Source organism: Nerophis ophidion, linkage group LG22 (assembly GCF_033978795.1).
Source record: "Nerophis ophidion isolate RoL-2023_Sa linkage group LG22, RoL_Noph_v1.0, whole genome shotgun sequence".
NCBI lineage: Eukaryota > Metazoa > Chordata > Actinopteri > Syngnathiformes > Syngnathidae > Nerophis > Nerophis ophidion.
The window spans coordinates 6,467,465-6,491,464 of NC_084632.1; the positions used below are offsets into that span (position 1 = coordinate 6,467,465).

General features: G+C 38.5%; 1 protein-coding gene across 4 annotated transcripts in view; it reads right to left on the reverse strand.

The window, feature by feature from the left end:
- Positions 1 to 24,000, reverse strand: part of arhgef18b (rho/rac guanine nucleotide exchange factor (GEF) 18b) — a 128,716-nt gene that overhangs the window by 83,730 nt on the left and 20,986 nt on the right. The window contains exons 7-10 of one of the 4 annotated variants that reach the window (XM_061883130.1): positions 17,708 to 17,752; positions 12,712 to 12,780; positions 9,360 to 9,468; positions 6,596 to 6,767 (exon numbers count right to left, since the gene is read on the reverse strand). In XM_061883130.1, the coding sequence (XP_061739114.1) occupies positions 6,596 to 6,767; positions 9,360 to 9,468; positions 12,712 to 12,780; positions 17,708 to 17,752 (395 nt within the window). Of the gene's footprint in view, positions 1 to 6,595; positions 6,768 to 9,359; positions 9,472 to 12,711; positions 12,781 to 17,707; positions 17,753 to 24,000 lie in introns of all 4 variants that reach the window. The other 3 variants (XM_061883129.1, XM_061883132.1, XM_061883131.1) reach the window with 3 other exon arrangements.

Genomic DNA, 24,000 nt, shown 5'->3' on the forward strand with positions numbered 1-24,000 from the left:
TGGGATTTGAACCAGGGACCCTCGGGTTGCGCACGGCCACTCTCCCACTGCGCCACGCCGTCCCCTTTTCATGACGGTATCCTTACATCACACTCAAATTTATAAGCGCAGGCCTAAATTTACCGCATGCCTTGTGAGAAGAGGTTATAAAATAATAAGTGCATGGTTGCCTTTACCGCATGCTTTTGGTAAGCGCCGGAGTGAGAAGAGTTTTTAAATTAATTAGCGCCCCGGCGGCAATTCAAGGAAATACGGTATGCAAAACAAAGCCGTTAATCAACAACACCCAGAAACGCCGCTGGGCCCGTGGTGGAGCCACATGAACTCTACCTAGCAACAAGCGGCCGGACGAGCGAAACAAACTCGTACCATACCACGTCCACCCACCCCACATTAGTTGCACTTTTCCCTCAGCTTATCAGCGGAGAGAATACGGCCGCGGCGTGGAAAGGCCCCGCACAGAACTGCGTGCGGCTCTCCACGCAGGCCTGCTTCAGCTCAGCCAACACAGCCCAGAAATGAGAGGATTAAAAGGGAGCCGCCAGCACAAAGCAAAGAACCAGCATGCGGTGGGGTTTTGCGTATAAACATCTGTCAGCAAGACAGTGCTGATGGATGAAGAGTTGAGCAATACTGTACATGGACCCAGAGTGGGAAACAAGATGCAGATGCAGTGTTGCAAACAATACCAGGGAGGACACTAAGCAGAAACAAGAAGAAAAGCCATTGTGATTATGGCGAGCAATGAATTATATAAACACTTTCCTTCATGCTGGTTCCAAAATATATTATTTAACAGTTCATATATATATATATATATATATATATATTAAAAATTTTAATCGAAGTTAATCGCACTATTTCTCTGATTAATCGCGATTAACTGCATTGTATACGCAAAGCCCAATAATGAATTCAAAAATAGTGTGTAGTGCACCTTTATTGGAATATTCTCCCACATGAACAAAAGCGCCAAAACATTTGTTGTGCAAACACAATTTAAATCAGTCCTTGTTAAACAGTAGCAGTTAAATAGCATATTTTATGAAAATCAACTCAAAAAATGTAAATACAAACATTTAAGCTTATTGCCACTGCCAGGGTGTTTAAGTTATCCTGTTTGTTATGGAAAATAAATATAATCTACATACAAATCTCTGAGCCACAATCATAACATCTGAACAGGCAATTTCTGAGGTAACAGCAGAAACATTTTTTTTATCAGGGATCTTATGTTTAAAAAACCTATATTATAGGTAGTGGGCTGTTTTAGGGAATTTTTGATCAAATTATCCGTAGTAGCAATATTAATAATGTTGTGTTTATTCTGCGTAGTGCACTTAAAATAATTATGACCATATCTAGGAATTGATATGATGGGAATTTTCCGATTGTTTGCTTGGTGCTTTGATAAACTGAACGCATATACATGGTACTATATTGTGATGTTATGAGCCAGGGAATAAAAGAACTACCCTACCCAGCATGCAACAGGAGTGACGAGCATGCGGTATAGGTTGTGTGTCGCCATGACGGCATCTTGTATGTTGTGATATGCACGCTCTGAAAGTAAACGTTAAGAACTCAGCCAACACTCCTGGTCTGCATTATTCATAAATAGACAGACAACACATATACTCCGCTGCTTCACAGGCCGCTGGATGTAGCTGGCAAAGTATTCCCATGCTAGCTAGCCGGTCTAGCAAGCACGCCTCATTCAGTCCAAAACGGCCCGATCTATCCACATCCAGAATTGTCTGGCGGTCGTAAGTGATCCCGGAGTGACCACGCTGTAAGCCAGCCATGAAATTTGCAGAATTGTCCAGTATTTTTGCCAAATGTTCCATCTTTACCAAGAGCCCCTCGACGCCGGGCGACGGCATCTTGTTAAGAAAAGGCGTTAACAAAATAAAAGCATGTAAACAACATACGCAAATGTGCGATAAAATAATTGTCGGCGTTAATAGATTGATGAGTTAACTCATAATTAACGCATTAATTTGCCCCACCCCTAATATATATATGTATATATATATATATATATATATATATATATATATATATATATATACATACAGACACATATATATATATATATATATATACATACACACACATATATATATATATATATATATATATATATATATATATATATATATATATATATATATATATATATATATATATATATATATATATATATATATAGTCATGATCAAAAGTGTACATACACTTGTAAAGAACACCATCTCATGGAGGTTGTCTGTCTTGACCCTGAAGGGAAAAAGCGGTAGGAAATGGATGGATGGATAGATGGATGTTTGGAGGAGAAAAGGTGAGGCCTTTAATCCCAGGAACACCAGCCCTAACGTCGAGCATGGTGGTGGTAGTATTATGCTCTGGGCCTGTTTTGCTGCCAATGGTTCTGGTGCTTTAAATGGGACAGGGGTAGGGAACCTATGGCTCTAGAGCCAGATGTGGCTCTTTTGATGACTGCATCTGGCTCTCAGATAAATCTTAGCTGGCATTGCTTAACACAATGAGTAATGAATAATTCCGCTGATAATCAGTGTTAAAAATAACGTTCAAAAGATAAGACATTCTCATGCATTTTAATCCAACCATCCATTTTATATCGCACCTGTTCAAGAAGTCGCATTAATGGTGAGAAGTATTGTATTTATTATTGGTTAGCTTTAGAATAAGTGAATTATATTGTGAAGTGAATTATATTTATATAGCGCTTTTTCTCTACTGACTCAAAGCGCTTTACATTGTGAAACCCAATATCTAAGTTACATTTAAACCAGTGTGGGTGGCACTGGGGGCAGGTGGGTAAAGTGTCTTGCCCAAAGACACAACGGCAGTGACTAGGATGGCGGAAGCGGGGATTGAACCTGGAACCCTCAAGTTGCTGGCACGGCCGCTCTACCAACCGAGATGTACCGCCCCAATAACAACGTTATTAAAAAGAATAAGAGACTTATTATTCTCTAAAAATGTTGGTCTTACTTAAATATGCACGTATTTAATTGTATTCAGTGTTAAAAAATATGATATGGCTCTCACAGAAATACATTTTATAATATTTGGCTTTCATGGCTCTCTCGGCCAAAAAGGTTCCCGACCCCTGAAATGGGACAATGAAAAAAGAGGATGACCTCCAAATTGTTTAGGACAAGCTAAAATCATCAGCCTGGAGGTTGGGTCTTGGGTGCAGTTGGGTGTTCCAACAGGACAATGACCCAAAACACACCTCAAAAGTGGTAAAGGAATGGCTCAATCAGGCTAGAATGAAGGTTTTAGAATGGCCTTCCCAAAGTCCTGACTTAAACGTGTGGACAATGCTGAAGAAACAAGTCCATGTCAGAAAAGCAACACATGTAGCTGAACTGCACGAATTTTGTGGTCGAAAATTCAAGCAGAAGCTTGAGGATGGCTACCAAAAGCGCCTTATTGCAGTGAAACTTGCCAAGGGACATGTAAGCAAATTTTAACATTGCTGTATGTATACTTTTGACCCTCACATTTTCAGTAGAGCCAAGAAGCAAACTTCATGAATTTTTTTTGTGACCCAATGCGCTCCAATCACTCTATCACAAAAAATAAGAGTTGTAGTAATGATTGGAAACTCAAGACAGCCATGACACTATGTTCTTTACAAGTGTATGTAAAACAACAAAATATATATTTTTTGGTTATTTATTTACCAAATTTGTAAAATCTTCCACCAAAAATATTTTTCTTAGTGGAATATTTGATGTGAATTAATCGGTACCTTGGATAGGTCAATAATTCATAATAACATTATATTATTATTATTATGACAGTTTGAAAGAAAAAAAAAACAGCTCTGTTTTATTAGTCAACGTTGCAACTTTTTCTAAGTTACATTTAGCCTTTAAGCCAGGGGTGTCAAACTCAAATACAGAGTGGGCCGAAATTTTAAACGGAACAAAGCCGCGGGCCGAGGTTGAACAAATTAACCTTTTAATAGGGACCCAAACAAGTTTTGTATTAAATATTGAACAAGCAAGACTTATATAACTTTAGTGACATGCAAAATCCAGTTTCAAATAATAATTTAAAAAATATCAAAGGCATATCAAATAAAATTTAAATTAAAATGTAATGCCTTTTTTTCTATTTGCAATCTTTTGAGGTAAATATACATTTTTTTCCACAGGCTAGTAATAATTTTGAAAATAAAATAATGAATGAACCAAACATTCAAGTCTTAAAGTGGCAAGACGAAATGCATGAATAAAACGTTAATTATTGGTCAGTTTGCTGGAAGTTTCCCAGAAGAGTTAGTGCTGCAAGGGGTTCTGGGTATTTGTCTGTTGTGTTACGGTGCGGATGTTCACCCGAAATGTGTTTATCATTCTTGTTTGGTGTGGGTTCACAGTGTGGCGCATATTGGTAACAGTGCTAAAGTTGTTTATACGGCCACCCTCATCGTGACCTGTATGGCCGTTGACCAAGTATGCATGCATTCACTTTGTGTGTGTGTGTAACAGCCACTGATATTATGTGACACGCTGTTAGTATGGAGGAAAAGCGGGCGTGACGACAGGTTGTCGAGAACGCTAAAGGCAGTGCCTTAAATGCACGCCCCCAATATAGTTGTCCAGGTGGAAATCGGTAGAAATTTGGGAGAATGGTTGCCCCGGGAGATTTTCGGGAGGGGCACTGAACTTCGGGAGTCTACCGGGAAAATTAGGAAGGTTGGCAAGTATGTGTATTAGCGGTGAATGCGGTGTTAAAGCGGCACCGACGCTGTATAACACCGGCAGGCCAGCTCAAATGCTAAATTGATATTGCCTCAAGGGCAAAATTAAATTATACGGCGGGCCAGATTTGGCCCGCGGGCCAGAGTTTGACACCCATACTTTAAGCTTTTTGCTTTTTTATTTCACTTTTGTTTATGTGTTTTTTTATTTTAATAGTATTTTTAGAATGTGCCGTGGGTCTTTAAAACATTAGCTGTGGGCCGCAAATGGCTTACGGGGCACACTTTTGACACCCCTGCTGTATATAATAAAAAATCCAATCTGATAAATCTATGGATAAAAGCAGAGCCTGGCGACGCATGCGCGTTTATCATAACTCTCCCTGTCTCTGCCCCTCCCTCAGGAATGCTGCTGCATGCACAATTGGTTTTGTTTTTAACCCCTATTTAACCCTGTACGTACATTGAAATTACACACAACCCTAACTTAAAATGCCGGACATTTGAGGCATTTAGAAACTCCACCCGGACAGCCCCGCAAAAGAGGACATATCCGGCGAAAAAAGGAGGTATGGTCAGTCTATCATAGCCCGGTCGCTGCTAGCATGCCGCGTGTTGTGCCTCAGTGTGCATTGTTTACACAACGTGTGGTACGCTACTTAATAAGTCTGTGTGAAAACTCGTTCGGTACACCTCCGAACTGAAACCCCCGTACCGAAACTGTTCAATACAAATCCACGTACCGTTACACCCCAAATATAAATATATACATATATATATGTATGTATATATACATATATATATATCTATATATATACAGTACAGGCCAAACTTTTGGACACACCTTCTCATTCAATGTGTTTTCTTCATTGTCTTGACTATTTACATTGTAGATTGTCACTGAAGGCATCAAAACTATGACACCTGTGAAGTGAAAACCCTTTCAGGTGACTACCTCTTGAAGCTCACGGAGAGAATGCCAAGAGTGTGCAAAGCAGTCATCAGAGCAAAGGGTGGCTATTTTGAAGAAAGTAGAATATAAAACATGTTTCAGTTATTTCACCTTTTTTTGTTAAGTACATAACTCCACATGTGTTCATTCATAGTTTTGATGCCTTCAGTGACAATCTACAATTTTTAGCCTGTACTTGTACTGTATGTATATATATATACAGTATGTGTGTATATATATATATATATATATATATATATATATATATATATATATATATATATATATATATATATATATATATATATAATTTGTAAAGCCAATGGTACCGCTCGTAGTTGGTTGATTCGAGTGGCAAACCATTTCACCGCCGGGACAGCTTAACTCGTTTCCCGAGGTCAGCCAACCTCGTCTCACAAAATGTAGTCTCTCTTTAAATATCCTTCTTGAAAATGCCCTTGCAAATATATATCTGCCACCTAATCAACGTTTTGCTCCGCGTCTTAGTTGGTTAAAAAAGCGAGGACCGCTGATTTCTCCGCTGGCCGGGTATGGCTGCAGTGCCACTTTTTGCTTTCTTAAAATCACAAGTTGTGATTGGATACTTGGGAGCAACAAGCGAGTATCCAATCACGGTCACGTTCAACGTAAGGCTACTTGTAGTCTGATTGGCTATCGCAACTCCGGCAGGATTCATACAGCGCTGGCAACAAGCAACACTGGGGAATATGATGAATACATGTATATGTTTATGGAAAGTCAATTAAAAATTCAATTAACTTGTATTAATTAATGATCAGGATTTATGTTAGGCCAGCAAGCTGGTCCACCACTGCGGTTGGTATACCTAATGTTGTGACTGCGAGTCTTGTTTGTCCAGGTGTGCAACAAGCAGCGGTGTTACTCACTCATGCATTGCAGGCTGTGCTTTCTCTGCAGAGTCTGGCCGCACAGCGAGCAGGTGGCACAGCTGGAGACCGTGCCCAGCGCCAAAACGTGGCCGTCGCCGTGGCTGCCCTCGGTCTCCTGGGCCTCCTTCTCCCTGGCCCTTTGCTGAGGCTCTTTGTCTCGGGTCTTACCCTGCAGGGGGCACATGCAGAGCACAGGTTAGACGTGTGTGACAGGAAGGAGACTACAGGTGCCACCAGTGGGCTGCTGGCACTACATCCCCACTGGGCAAAGTCCAGGCAAGGGGCCGCAAGAGGGATGCACTCAAAAACTAAGCATAACTTATTTTGTCATCCATGACAACAAGGTTGCTGACATTACATGTTGTTGTTGTTGTTGTTGGGCTAAGTTGTTGTTTATTAACACAAACACACACACCTGCCCTAATGTATCTGTTCTGGGTCATGTTCTAGCCCGCCAAATCATTTAAAGTGGCACGCCGTCTCATTTTATGTGGTCCACCACGACATTTTATAGTCGCCTGCCACATAATTTTGTAAAAGTGGCCCTCCCTGTAATTCTAATGAGGTATCCTATGTCATTTATGTGCCCGGTCAATTCATTTTAGAATGGCTTTTTTATAGTGGCCCGTGTCATAATTGTATTATGTAGCAGGCCACATAATACTAATGAGATACGCCATGTCATTTATGTGACCAGCCACTTCTTTTAAGAGTTACTTTTTTATAGTGGCCCGTGTCATATTATTATTATGTGGCAGGCCACGTAATTCTAATGAGTTACGCCATGTCATTTATGTTCCCGGGGAATTCTATTTAATGTGGCTTTTTTTAAATCGGCCCGACACCTAATTTTTTAAAAGTAGCTCGTGTCATAATTTATTGTGGCACGCTATGTAATTGTAATGAGGTATGCCATGTTATTTATGTGCCCAGCCAATTCTTTTTAGAGTGGCATTTTTATAGTGGCCCGTGTCAAAGTTGTTTTATGTGGCAGGCCACTTAATTCTAATGAGATACGCCATGTCATTTATGTGCCCAGCCACCTCTTTTTAGGGTAGCCATATCATAATATTATTATATGGCAGGCCACATAATTCTAATGAGTTACGCCATGTCATATATGTGCCCGGGGAATTCCCAGCCACTTCTTTTTAGAGTGGCATTTTTATAGTAGCCTGTATCATAATATTATTATATGGCGGCCACATAATTCTAATGAGTTACGCCATGTCATATATGTGCCCGGGGAATTCTATTTGACGTGGCTTTTTTTAACGTGGACCGACACCAAATTTTTTAAAAGTAGCTCGTGCCATAATTTATCGTGGCACGCTACGTAATTCTAATGAGGTACGCCATGTCAGTCATTTATGTGCCAAGTCAATTCTTTTTAAAGTGGGTTGTTTATTGTAGGCCACCACCTCGTTTTTTAAGGTGGCCAGTGTCATAATTTCTTGTGGCACGCCACATCATTCTAATGAGGTATGCCTTGTCCTTTATGTGCCCAGCCAATTCATTTTAGAGTGACTTTTTATAGTTGCCTGCCATTTCTTTCTTTGAAGTGACCCGTGTCATATTTTTTTTGTGGCACGCCACATAATTTCTAATGGAGGTTTGCCATATCATTTATGGGCCCAGGCAAATCTTTTTATAGTGGCCCGCCACATAATTTTTTTAATTGGCCTGTGTCATAATTGTATCCTGGCACGCCCCATAATTTTAATGAGGTACGCCATGTCATATATGTGCCCAGACATTTTTTTTAAGGTGGCTTTTTTATAGTGGCTTGTGTCATAATTTTATTGTGGTACGCCACATAATTCCAATGAGGTACGCCATGTCATTTATGTGCCTAGTCATTTTTTTAAAATGTTTTTTTATAGTTGCCCGTGTCGTAATTTTACTGTGGCAGGCCACATAATTCTAATGAGGTACACCATATCATTTACGTCCCCAGGAATTCATTTTAGTGTGGCTTTTTTATAGTGGCCCGCCACTTCTTTTTTTAAATTGGCCCGTGTCATAATTTTTTTTGTAGTGCGCCACATAATTCTAATGAGGTACGCCATGTCATGTATGTGCCCAGCCATTTTTTTTAAGGTGGCTTTTTTATAGTGGCTTGTGTCATAATTTTATTGTGGTACGCCACATAATTCCAATGAGGTACGCCATGTCATTTATGTGCCTAGTCATTTTTTTTCAATGTTTTTTTATAGTTGCCCGTGTCGTAATTTTACTGTGGCAGGCCACGTAATTCTAATGGGGTACACCATATCATTTATGTCCCCAGGCAATTCATTTTAGTGTGGCTTTTTTATTGTGGCCCGCCATTTCTTTTTTTTAAAGTGGCCCGTGTCAAAAAAAAATTTGTAGTGCGCCAAATAATTCTAATGGAGGAACGCCATGTCATTTATGTGGCCAGTCAATTCATTTTAGAGTGACTTTTTTATAGTGGCCTGCCACCTCATTTTTTAAATTAGCCCGAGTCGTAATCTATTGTGGCACGCCACATAATTCTAATGAGTTATGCCATGTCATTTATGTGGCCAGTCAATTCATTTTAGAGTGACTTTTTTATAGTGGCCTGCCACCTCATTTTTTAAATTAGCCCGAGTCGTAATCTATTGTGGCACGCCACATAATTCTAATGAGGTATGCCATGTCATTTATTTGCCCAGTCAATTCATTTTAGAGTGACTTTTTTATAGTGGCCCGCCACTTCTTTTTTTAGGTTTATTAAAGTCTTTCTGAACGTGCGTACCTTTTCTTTGTTGAAAGACCCTGTCATCCTGTTCCTCAAAGAGCTCAGCGTCCGCTTCACCTTAGTACCTTTTTCCACCTTCTCAGCTCGATCGTCCTCTTCCTCGTTCCTGCTGGACAAATTCCAGTCCAGTGGGGGGAAAAACTGTATCAACAATTTGGTTTTTACAGTACTGTGGTAACCAAAAAATGTCACTCAGTGATGTGCAGACATGAGCAATTGGAAAGTACAAACCCTGTTTCTATAAAAGTTGGGAAATTGTGTTAGATGTAAATATAAACAGAATACAATGATTTGCAAATCCTTTTCAACCCATATTCAGTTGAATATGCTACAAAGACAACATATTTGATGTTAAAACTGATAAACATTTTTTTTTGTGCAAATAATCATTAACTTTAGAATTTGATGCCAGCAAGACGTGACAAAGAAGTTGGGAAAGGTGGCAATAAATACTGATATAGTTGAGGAATGCTCATCAAACACTTATTTGGAACATCCCTGCATCAAAAACCGACATCAGTGTGTAAAGGATAACACCACATGGGATCAGGAACACTTCATAAAACCACTGTCAGTAACTACAGTTGGTCGCTACATCTGTAAGTGCAAGTTAAAACTCTACTATGCAAAGCGAAAGCCATTTATCAACAACACCCAGGAACGCTACCGGCTTCGCTGGGCACGAGTTCATCTAAGATGGACTCATGCAAAGTGGAAAAGTGTTCTGTGGTCTGACGAGTCCACGTTTCAAATTATATTTAGAAACTGTGGACGTGGTGTCCTCCAGAACAAAGAGGAAAATAACCATTCGGATTGTTATAGGCGCAAAGTTGAAAAGCCAGCATCTGTGATAGTATGGGGGTGTATTAGTGCCCAAAGCATGGGTAACTTACACATCTGTGAAGGCACCGTCACGCCAAATTTCTTCTCCCCCCCCCCCCCCCCCCCCATGTACTTCCGGGGTCATGATTAAAACAAACGTTTTGTTAACGCTATATTATAAAAATATAACGCTATATTATAAAAATACAGACATTTTGTTAACGCTATATTATAAAACAAAATTACAAACACAAGCTATGGGATGACATAAGAGTAAACGTGACCCCAGAAGTAAATGCGTCATCCCATAGCTTGTGTTTGTAAATAGTTTTTTAATTTTTTTTTATATTATAGCGTTAACAAAACGTCTTTATTTTTAAAATATAGCGTTAACAAAATGTCTGTATTAATCATGACCCCGGAAATAAATGGTTGGGGGGGTGTTGTAGGGGGGAAGAAATTTGGCGTGACAGCACCATTAATGCTGAAAGGTCCATACAGGTTTTGGAGCAACTTATGCTGTCATCCAAGCAACGATATCATGGACGCCCCTGCTTATTTCAGCAAAACAATGCCAAGTCACGTGTCACAACAGCGTGGCTTCATAGTAAAAGAGTGCGGGTACTTTCCTGGCCCGCCTGCAGTCCAGACATGTCTTCCATCGAAAATGTGTGGCGCATTATGAAGCGTAAAATACGACAGCGGAGACCCCGGACTGTTGAACAACTGAAGCTCTACATAAAACAAGAATGGGAAAGAATTCTACTTTCAAAGCTTCAACAATTAGTTTCCTCGGTTCCCAAACGTTTATAGAGTGTCGTTAAAAGAAAAGGTGATGTAACACAGTGGTGAACATGCCCTTTCCCAAATACTTTTCGCATAGGTATGCAGACATGAAATACTAAGTTAATCATTTTGAAAAAAAAATAAAAAAAAGTTTGAGTTTGAACATCAAATATGTTGTCTTTGTAGTGCATTCAACTGAATATGGGTTGAAAAGGATTTGCAAATCATTGTATTCTGTTTATATTTACATCTAACACAATTTCCCAACCCATATGGAAACCGGGTTTGTATGTTGTTGTTTTTTGTTTGTTTGTTTTCCGCCCTTTTTGGTGAAACAAAACTATGTTTTTAATGGCAAACACAAAATAAGCAAAATCTTCCACCGAAAATATTTTTCTAAGTGGAACATTTGATGTGATGTAATCGGGGTATATTGTAGCGTCCAGGAAGTTAGTGCTGCACAGGATTCTGGGTATTTGTTCTGTTGTGTTTATGTCGTGTTACGGTGCGGATGTTCTCCCGAAATGTGTTTGTCATTCTCTTTTGGTGTGGGTTCACACATATTTGTAACAGTGTTAAAGTTGTTTGTACGGCCGCCCTCAGTGTGACCTGATGGCTGTTGACCAAGTATGCCTTGATTGACGGTCAATCCGCTACTGTCAGGCTTGCCACTGACAGTGTGTTTTTCATAGTTTTTCCTCTGTGTGTGTTTAGTATTTCCTGTTTTTAGTTCCTGTCAGCGCTCTTATTGTCTGTTTCCTGTTTTTTTCCCTGTGCGCTGTTTCCCCTCAGCTGCGGCTGATTGGCACCCTGGCCACACCTGGTGTTAATCAGCCCGCTTTTATTTGTACCTGCTTTGTCTTGAAGTCAGGGTTGGATTATTGTCATGTCGCTCTTGTCATGTCGCTCTTGTCGTTGCTACCTGTTGTGTCGTGTCGTATCATGTCTTGTCAATGCAGCGTTGCGGTAAGCTATATTTGATTGCGGTTTTTAGCTTACTGCCTTTTGTTCCCTGCTTCCAAGTTTGTTTTCATATAACATGTACGACTTCTGTTTCCTGCTCGATACCTGCTAGCTTCCACGCTAGGCCTTTTGTTTTTGCTAGCTTCCATGCTAAGCTCTGTTTATTTTCTAGTTCCCATGCTAGCTCTCTTTGTTTGTTATCCGCCTCGTGCGCGCTTTTTGTTGTATCCCTTTGGTTTGTTCTTGTTTTAGTATTTTTATTAAATCATGTTTTCTCACTACATGCCTGCCTCCAACTCTACATCTTGGGGTTCGTCACAAACAAACTCTGACAGCTACCTCGCTCTCTATACCGGGGCGGTATAGCTCGGTTGGTAGAGTGGCCGTGCCAGCAACTTGAGGGTTGCAGGTTCGATTCCCGCTTCCGCCATCCTAGTCACTGCCGTTGTGTCCTTGGGCAAGACACTTTACCCACCTGCTCCCAGTGCCACCCACACTGGTTTAAATGTAACTTAGCTATTGGGTGTCACTATGTAAAGCGCTTTGAGTCACTAGAGAAAAGCGCTATATAAATATAATATAATTCACTTCACTCTCCCTCTCTATCTCTGAGGCATTTAAGAGACCCCGCCCAGACAGCCCGGACAGTCCCGCAAAAGAGGACGTATGGTCAGTCTAATTAAGGCAAACTCCAGAATGACCGGTAGAGAAGAGAACAGGTCTATGGTTTCATTTCCCCATTGAAGGCAAAACGGAGGGTGAGAAGAAGTCAACTTACTCATTGGACAGGAACTCGTACCATGTGACATTCTCTCTGTTGTGGCTTTTGTTGCTTCTCTGCTTGGCTCTGTGGAAAATGAAAATCAAACTTTGACTGTGACCAACCCGCCTTTTTAAAAAAAAAAAATGCACACAAACCAGAAAAGCATGCAGGAAATTGTGACTCATAAAAATATTATACTTTTAAAAAAGCAATAAAAAAAAAAAGATCGACAGCCACCTGCGTGCAAATTGCTCACTTTGTGGCGGTGAAATGGACGAGTGAGCATGCGAGGGGGACAGTAATGTCTACTAGAAGTTGGATGTCACCATGGTTACTGCTAGTAGCCCATAAGGACCAGATGAGTCGCCCGCTGGCCTGTTCTAAAAATAGCTCAAATAGCAGCACTTACCAGTGAGCTGCCTCTATTTTTTAAATTGTATTTATTTACTAGCAAGCTGGTCTCGCTTTGCTCGACATTTTTAATTCTAAGAGACACAAAACTCAAATAGAATTTGAAAATCCAAGAAAATATTTGAAAGACTTGGTCTTCACTTGTTTAAATAAATACATTAATTTTTTTACTTTGCTTCTTATAACTTTCAGAAAGACCATTTTAGAGAAAAAATACAACCTGAAAAATGATTTCAGGATTTTTAAACACATATACCTTTTTACCTTTTAAATTCCTTCCTCTTCTTTCCTGACAATTTAAATCAATGTTCTAGTACATTTGTTTTTTTATTGTAAACAATAATAAATACATTTTAAATTAATTCTTCATTTTAGCTTCTGTTTTTTCGAAGAAGAATATTTGTGAAATATTTCTTCAAACTTATTATGATTAAAATAAAATAAAAATATTCTGGCAAATCTAGAAAATCTGTAGAATCAAATTTAAATCTTATTTCAAAGTCATTTGAATTTCTTTTAAAATTTTTGTTCTGGAAAATCTAAAATATATAATGATTTGTCTTGGTTAGAAATATAGCTTGGTCCAATTTGTTATATATTCTAACAAAATGCAGATTGGATTTTAACCTATTTAAAACATGTCATCAAAATTCCAAAATTGTAAAATTAATCTTAATCAGGAAAAATTACTAATGATGTTCCATTAAGTCTTTTTTAAATTTTTTCAAAAAGATTCAAATTAGCTAGTTCTTCTCTTCTTTTTTTTCGGTTGAATTTTGAATTTTAAAGAATCAAAATTGAAGATAAACTATGTTTCAGAATTTAATGTTCATTTTTTTCATGTTTTCTCCTCTTTTAACCCGTTCAATTAAGTGTTTTTTTCATCATTTATTCTCTACAAAAAACCTTCTGTAAAAGGAAAAAAAATGTACAACGGAATGACAGACAGAAATACCCATTTTTTTTATATATATAGATTTATTTATTAAAGGTAAATTAAGCAAATTGGCTATTTCTGGCAATTTATTTAAGTGTGTATCAAACTGGTAGCCCTTGGCATTAATCAGTACCCAAGAAGTAGCTCTTGCTTTCAAAAAGGTTGGTGACCCCTGGGTTGAATGTTCGCCCTAACACACAAAGTTAGCATTTTAGCATGCTATTTTTTTTAAAATCTAATTTAGCAGGTGTAAGGTCAAATCATTTTGTATCACCAATGCTAACTGTAAGCACACTATTGTTAGCATAATGCTGTTAGCATGCTAGTGTTTTGCCAATTTTGTAGGTCTACACAATCATATTTTGGTACTTGTTGCATGTTACAATTATTATTAGGGTATGCAAACATTTTTTATGTAATTTGATTATATATTTTGGTATTTTTTCTCGAATGCTAACTGTAAGCATGTTACTGTTAGAAAGTTAGCATTGTCATGTTATGCCAACTTTTTTGTTAATTTTGCAGTTATACACCTCTGTGTCAAATTTGTTGTTACTTCATGATACCTGTTAGCATGCTAACATTATTAAGCTAGCTTTTTTAAGCAATCATATTTTGGTACTTGAGCCCCGCTGATGTTGACATGCTAGCATTTTAAACAAACTTTTCAGTTACACACCTCAGAGTATTACATTTTGGTACTTGTTGCATGTTACAGTTAGCATTTTAGCATGCTAATGTTAATTTTAGCTAATTTTGTAGGTGTACACAATCATATTTTGGTACTTGATGCATGCTAATGTTACAATGCTCGAATTTTAAATGCATTTTTCCAGGTAGACACCTCAAAGTAACACATTTTGGTACTTGATACATGTTAGAATTAGCATTTTAGCATGCTATAATTAGCATGGTAGTTTTTTTTAAATATAATTTAGCAGGTGTAAGGTCATATAATTTTGTATCACCAATGCTAACTGTAAGCACACTAATGTTAGTATAATGCTGTTGGCATGCTAGTGTTTTGCCAATTTTGTAGGTATACACAATCATATTTTGGTACTGGATGCATGCTAATCTTAGCATGCCAGTATTTTAAAATATTTTTTCAGTTACACAACTCGGAACAGTTTTGGTACTTGATGCATGTTACAGTTATTAGTAGGGTATGCTAAAATTTTTCATCTAATTTGATCATATATTTTGGTATATTTTCTCGAATGCTAACTGTAAGCATGTTACTGTTAGAAAGTTAGCACAGTCATGTTATGCCAACTTTTTTGTTAATTTTGTAGGTATACATCTCTGCGTCAAGTTATCTGATGATACCTGTTAGCATGCTAACATTATTATGCTAGCTTTTTTTAAGCAATCATTTTGGTATTTGAAGCACGCTGATGTTGACATGGGAGCATTATAAACACGTTTTAAGTTACACACCTCAGAGTAATACATTTTGGTACTTGATGCATGTTACAGTTAGCATTACAGCATGCTAACATTAGCATGCGAGTTAAAAAAATAATAATTTAGCAGATGCAAAAGCAGAATTTCAGACTGGGTTCAAAAGTTCAAAAAGAACATTAGCGATGTGACTTTACAAACGAGCCGAGTTTTTTGAACGGCACTTTTGAATGAAGGACGAGAAAACGCTCACAGATTCGCCAGCATCGTTGCTAATGCTACTGTCATGTTTGTCATTTAGGAACGGGTACTGTATCCGGTACTTTTTTTTTTTTTTTTTTTTTGCACCGACCAAATCCCAAGTCCAACAGTGCCAAGTTATGTCCCGAGCAGCACCTAACGGTCATAAGTAGAGTAAAACTCAAAATTTTCCAAAAATGTCCTAGCTTGATGCTAACATACATTGCCTTTGCTATTGACATGCTACTGATTAGCATTAGCGATTTTACATGGCGATTTCGACGCCTCCAAAATGTGTTCATTAAAACTACAATTCAAGATGCACGTTACAATCAAAGAGCTGGTGCGATACTTACAGTGTTGACACTTTTTAGGGCGCAACATGACTAGATTCCGCAAAGACTGAACTGACTAGCCGGCACACCATAAACTATACACTACTGCCATCTAGCGTCTTATTGTAAGACTTGCAAATGGGACTCAGAAATGTGATAATAAAACAAGATGGACAGCAGGTATTATTAGGGACCGAATGTCCCTTTGGACAGAGGACTCTATTATATTTCTAAGGTTTTATGATTATTATACCGCCGCCTTTTTGAGCTGTAATTTGACCCCCTTAACATGCTTCAAAACTCAACCAAAATCAAGAAACACATCAGGACTGGTGAAAATTGCGATCTAATTAAAAAACCCCAAACCCAAAACGCTGACAAAACTGCTCTTGGGGAAAAAAAACACAGACAAAACTGTTTGTAACTTCCGGTAGGAATGCCGTAGAGACATGAAACAAACCCCTCTATGTAGGTTTCACTTAGACCTACATTTCATTCATTGACATCATTCAGCAAAAATCAACAGGAAGTTGGCAATTACCCCTTCAAAACAAAAGTTTTCTAAAAACCTGTCACCTTTTTTCAAACATTATCTCCTCTGAGCGCGTTTGTTGTGTCGGCTTCAAACTAGCACGGGAGAGAGATTGAACCCTTCTGATTAAAAGTTGCGCAAAGAGTTTTTCTAACTGCTCCGGTTTTGATTTTACGAGCCTTCAAAAGAACTGCTGCGCTGCTGCCGTCTCAAGATGGCCGCTTAAAAGCAAGAGGCACCAGCGTGACCACACAATGCAGAGAAGGTAGGTAGTGTGCAGGTAAAGATATGTTGACTGGGTGAAAGAAGGAGGCACCAGTTTGACTCCAGGATACAGAGAAGGTAGGTAATGTGCAGGTAAAGATATGTCTGGGTAATGGCAGGAAGCACCAGCTTGTATGGGTGACCAAAAGAAGCACCAGTGTGACCCCAGGATGCAGGGAAAATAGGTAATGTGCAGGTAAAGATATGTTGAATGGGTAAAATCAGGAAACACCAGCAAAAGTCGGTCCCGTCCATCGCTGCTTGCAGCTTTAATCTTATTTTAAAATTTAGAATAAAAATTAGATTTATTCTCAAAAACAATATTTATTAACACACACAAAAATAGCAAAAATTGGTACCGTTGAGTGCTGGTATCGAGTGAATTGGTACTGTATTGGTTCAAATGTGAACGGCACCCATCCTTAGTCATTGTCAAAGCATAAAAATATTAATAAATTATAATATATTTCCCACAAATTTGAATGATTCAGAACCAAATTGCATCTTACATCTGCTACTGGTGATTATTTCCTGGATAAAAAGATGAAATTTGTGAAAAAAAATTATTAAAATTTTTTTTTGACTCCTTTCAGAAAACTGGTAAACACCACAGACGGAGAACAGGACTTGGATGCATAGCGAGTAAGATACGAGAAAACATTTGGAACTCTTGTACTCTGACTGAAATATAAGGTCAGAACATTTCTTGAAAACTGAAATCTTCAATTTGAAAAAATTATTATGGGTTCTGGGGGTTTTGGGTGGGGGGGTCACCTTGTACATTTGGTGTATGAGTTACTTGTGCAGGGTTCTCTTGCCAGCCATGCAACGTGGTGTTCGAAGGAGGCGCGCACACATGCACACACACACAGCACTTTGTTTACTTACCCGTGGTACAACTTCAGCTCCTGCAGAACTTTCTGTACCATCAGCCTAAGACAAACAAGACACTGAAGCTGAGCAGGGGAGGACCAAGTCACGGAACTTTGGAGCGTCTTCACCAGTGGGGTCCAAACTGGGACCGGGGAGCCATTTATGGCCTTAGGCTCACTTTTAATGGCCCGCGGCACAATCGTTAGCATGCTAATATTAGCGTGCTAGCTTTATTTTGATAATTTTCCTGGTATACACCTCAGCCTCAAATAGTTTGTTACTTGATAAATGACACCTGTTAGCACGCTAATGTTAATATGCTAGTCATTTTAGCAAATTTTGTAGGTGTACACAATCATATTTTGGTACTTGATGCATACAAATGTTACCATGCTCGCATTTTAAATGCATTTTTCCAGGTAGACACCTCAAAGTAATACATTTTGGTACTTGATGCATGTTAGAGTTAGCATTTTAGAATGCTAATGTTAATTTTAGCTAATTGTGTAGGTGTACACAGTCATATTTTGATACTTGATGCATGCTGATGTTACCATTCCCGCATTTTAAAATGTATTTTTCCAGGTAAACACCTCAAAGTAATACATTTTGGTACTTGATGTATGTTAGAGTTAGCATGTTAGCATGCTAATGTAATTTTAGCTAATTTTGTAGGTGTACAGAGTCATATTTTGGTAGTTGATGCATGCAAATGTTACCATGCTCGCATTTTAAATGCATTTTTCCAGGTAGACACCTCAAAGTAATACATTTTGGTACTTGATGCATGTTAGATTTAGCATTTTAGCATGCTAATGTTAATTTTAGCTGATTGTGTAGGTGTACACAGTCATATTTTGATACTTGATGCATGCTGATGTTACCATGCCCGCATATTAAAATGTATTTTTCCAGGTAAACACCTCAAAGTAATACATTTTGGTACTTGATGTATGTTAGAGTTAGCATGTTAGCATGCTAATGTAATTTTAGCTAATTTTGTAGGTGTACAGAGTCATATTTTGGTAGTTGATGCATGCAAATGTTACCATGCTCGCATTTTAAATGCATTTTTCCAGGTAGACACCTCAAAGTAATACATTTTGGTACTTGATGCATGTTAGAGTTAGCATTTTAGCATGCTAATGTTAATTTTAGCTGATTGTGTAGGTGTACACAGTCATATTTTGATACTTGATGCATGCTGATGTTACCATGCCCGCATATTAAAATGTATTTTTCCAGGTAAACACCTCAAAGTAATACATTTTGGTACTTGATGCATGTTAGAGTTAGCATGTTAGCATGCTAATGTAATTTTAGCTAATTTTGTAGGTGTACAGAGTCATATTTTGGTACTTGATGCATGCTAATGTTACCATGCTCGCATTTTAAAATGTATTTTTCCAGGTAAACACCTCATAATAATACATTTTGGTACTTGATGCATGTTAGAGTTAGCATTTTAGCATGCTAATATTAATTTTAGCAAATTTTGTAGGTGTACACAGGCATATCTTGGTACTTGATGCATGGTAGTTTTACCATGCTCACATTTTAAAATGCATTTTTCCAGGTAGACACCTCAAAATAATACATTTTGGTACTTGATGCTTGTTAGAGTTAGCATTAACTCATTATCATTGGAGCGGTATAGCTCGGTTGGTAGAGCGGCCGTGTCAGCAACTTGAGGGTTGCAGGTTTGATTCCCGCTTCCGCCATCCTAGTCACTGCCGTTGTGTCCTTGAGCAAGACACTTTACCCACCTGCTCCCAGTGCCACCCACACTGGATGCGGGGAGGTGAGGAGAGAAGAAGAATGTGATGTAGGAAAATACAAGGACGGAAAATAAAGATGCTGACTGGAAAGTAACGCGTGTTGGTTACTACTACACACCCAACATAACATTTTCCCAGGTAGACACCTCCAAGAGTTAGCATTTTAGCATGAAAATTTTAATTTTAGCTAATTTTGTAGATGTACACAGTAGGGGTGAAACGGTACGTGTATTTGTATTGAACCGTTTCGGTACGGGGGTTTCGGTTAGCACGCGGGCGTACCGAACGAGTTTGAAAGCAGAAGTCTTCACAAACTGCTCTGCTTTCTGCCTCTGTGGCTCTGTCTCAGCAGCAAGCATTGTCCCGCCCACACAACCATCTGATTGGTTACATACAAAGCCAATCAGCAGTGCGGATTCAGAGCGATGTAACAGCCAATCAGCAGGGCGTATTCAGACTTCAGAACAATGTAGTCAATGCTTCAGCATCGAGCAGAGATATTCGTTTAGCAGGGGAGCAGCGCACTCTACCCAAATTATACTAAACACTTCCCAGTCACAACTATTACAAACATCACTATGAGCCCGTTGACCTTCTAGAAACTTAAACTGCAGCTCAGCTAGCTCACAGTATAGGCTTGAGGTGAGGGCTAATTAGCATTTAGCGTAACGTTAGCTCATTTTGCTGTGTGTATGTGTGTGTGTGTGTGTGTGTGTGTGTGTCTGCGTGCGTGTGCGTGTTTTAGGGGCAGCAAAGCCCTGTCTGTCTGTTATTTCATTGAACTCCATTGTGTTTAGGGATGAATAGTCTCTCCTATTGCAATTGTACTATTTTTTCCAGCTATAGTTACATGAATCATACGTAATGTAGCAGCCTAGTTTTGAATAGCAGGGTCCCTGCTATCACATGTTGATAAAAATACAACATTTACATAATAAAGGTCAACTACAGGCTTCTCAAATGCTTTAATACATTAAGCATGATGTGTTGACTTGAAACTGTTTCATATGAAGAAGAAAGTTTTTTTAATTTTATTTAATCAAAGCAACAACTTGAGGCATTTTAATGTGGATTAATGATGGCAGAATTATTATAGTTCCCAATGTTAAAAGGATAAAGCCATTGTTTACAAATTTGGTAAATAAATAACCAAAAAATTAATATTTTGTTGTTTTCTTAGTGTACCGAAAATGAACCGAACCGTGACCTCTAAACCGAGTTACGTACCGAACCGAAATGTTTGTGTACCGTTACACCCCTAGTACACAGTCATATTTTGGTACTTGATATGTGGTAATGTTACCATGCTCACATTTTAAATGCATTTTTCCAGGTAGACACCTCAAAGTAATACATTTTGGTACTTGATGCATGTTAGAGTTAGCATTTTAGCATGCTAAAATTTCATTTTCAATCTAATTTAGCAGGTGTAAGGTCACATATTTTGGTATCACCAATGCTAACTGTCTTATTTTTTTAGCATAACACTGTTAGCATGCCAGTGTGTTGCTAATTTTGTACTTGATGCATGCTAATGTTACCATGCTCACATTTTAAATAATTTTGTCATGTACACACCTCAGAACAGTTTTGGTGCTTGATGCATGTTACAGTTATTATTAGAGTATGCTAACATGAGCATGCCAGCTTTTTCATCTAATTTGATCATATATTTTGGTATTTGACTAATGCAAACTGTAAGCATGTTTTTGTTAGCAAGTTAGCATAGTCATGTTATCATGCTAACTTTTTTTTTAATTTTGCAGGTATATATGCCTGGGTCAAATTTGTTGTTACCTGATGGTACCTGTTAGCATGCAAACATTATTATGCTAGCTTGTTTTAAGCAATCAAATGTTGGTACTTGAGGCACGCTAATGTTGACATTTCTTACACAGACTTGTTATGTATGTTGGCCAGAGAGGGAGCACTTCACATTTTTACACACACTTGTTATTTCATATGTTGACCAGAGGGAGAGCAATTGTAAAACCGACACACACTTGTTTGTCCTACGGTCACATACGGGACACGGGTCGTCTTACGTCAGCACCGGAAGTCGTAAAATCAGCTGTTCAACCGGCGGGGGTTTTTTCGGGGGATGAATAGGCAAAGTCCTTCTTTAGCTGCCGTCTTGTTTTATCACATATTGCTGCTTCTGCACCAGTCAATGTTTACTTTTGTATGCACATTAAATCAACAAAAAAATCCTGACTTTGGAGCAATGTTCACGGACTCTTGTATTTGGCTCTCTATTGGATGCAATGTTATTGGGACCATGATTTGATGGAAGCTACTTTTCCTTGTTGATGTTTCAAGAAGGGTAGAAATACACGCACACACACACACACACCATCTAAGGAGGTGTGTGAGAGGACGATGGGAGGAGAAAGTTGCAGACATGGAGCAGAAATGTCAGCGGGGAATTATGGGGAAAGCCCCTCTGTTATGGTTTATGTGGGAGGACGTATGTTCAGGCACAGTATAGTACAGTACAGTATAGCACAGTACATACACACACTTTAATGAACTATCAATCAGTACTGACCTAAAAGTACATTGTTGTATTCTAACTATGTCTATTACTATCCTCACTACATGTGACAGGTCATGTTGTATACAATTGTGCACGCGTTTTAGTCCATTTCATTATATATGTGGTTATTATGGGCCTGCTGCAATGCAAGCGGCCCATATTTTTATTGCTCATACTTCAACTTTTATTATTATACTTCCGCAAGTTTCTTTTACGATTATTACGAGATGAACCGGGCATCGAACCCCCACATACAGTCAGCAAGGTCTGGCTCGCGCCGACAGTGGCGCTTTAAGTTGGGAACGTTTTGTGTTACCATGGCGACACTATTCAAAACAATTTTTTAAATGGGCCAATTTAGGTACATATCCTATTAATGGATGATCGCTTTGAGACAAACGCCAAAAAGACAAGATCGCCTCCTCTTGTAGCTCGGTGCTTAACCTCTCACTTTGTTCACACACTCGTCTACTTTGACCCCGGCTAAAAAAACGTTTACGTCCTATTTTTTGGTTTTGGCTGCATAGCCATCGGAAGGAAGGCTAGCTTTTTTCCTTATTGTGTACGGTTACACTTAAAATTCACGGATTCGGACACTCAGCACCATCTTCCGGCAAACCCCCGGCCAGAGCACATCAACATTTTGTAGGTATTATAATTGTTGTTATTATTAATAATAGTTTATTACTGCCAGCCATTTTGTCATCCACAAATTCTGCCTAGCAAGAAGTAACCATTCTGAGCTCGAGATGGGCGTACCAATGGGAATGTTAATAGTATCAATACCAATATTGGTATCGGATAGATACTAGCGTAATCGGATCCATAATTTTGTTGCGGTTTCTCGTCTGCACGATTTAGCAAATTACTCGCTTTTCATCATTCATTCATCTCTCTCTCTCTCTCACTATGCAGTACACACTAGTGTACAGTATCCGTGCACTAGTTTTTGTATGTAGTACACACTAGTGTACAGTATCGGCGTACAAATTTCACTATGCAATACAGACTAGTGTAAAGTATCGGTGCACTAGTTTTAGTATGTAGTACACACTAGTGTACAGCATCGGCGTACTACTTTCACTACGCAGTACACACTAGTGTACAGTATCGGTGCACTAGCTTTAGAATATAGTACACATTAGTGTACAGTTTTGTGTACTAGTTGGTAGTATGCAGTACACAGTAGTGTCCAGTATTGCTGTACTAGTTTTAAGTATACAGTACACACTAGTGTACAGTATTGTGTACTAGATAGTATGTAGTACACACTAGTGTGCAGTATTGTGTACTAGTTAGTATGTAGTACACACTAATGTACAGTATTGTGTACTAGTTAGCATGTAGTACACAGTATTGTGTACTAGTTAGTATGTAGTACACATTAGTGTACAGTATTGTGTACTAGTTAGTATGTAGCACACACTAGTGTGCAGTATTGTGTACTAGTTGGTATGTAGTACACACTAGTGTACAGTACTGTGTACTAGTTAGCATGTAGTACACAGTATTGTGTACTACTTAGTATTTAATACACATTTGTGTACAGTATTGTGTACTAGTTAGTATGTAGTACACACTAGTGTACAGTATTGTGTACTAGGTAGTATGTAGTACACAATAGTGTGCAGTATTGTGTACTAGGTAGTATGTAGTACACACTCGTGTGCAGTATTGTTTACTAGTTAGTATGTAGTACACACTAGTGTACAGTATTGTGTACTAGTTAGTATGTAGTACACAATAGTGTGCAGTATTGTGTACTAGGTAGTATGTAGTACACACTCGTGTACAGTATTGTTTACTAGTTAGTATGTTGTACACACTAGTGTACAGTATTGTGTATTAGTTAGTATGTAGTACACACTAGTGTGCAGTATTGTGTACTAGTTAGTATGTAGTACACACTAGTGTAGCGTATTGTTTACTAGTTAGTACAGTATGTAGTGCACACTAGTGTAGAGTATTGTTACTAGTTAGTATGTAGTACACAC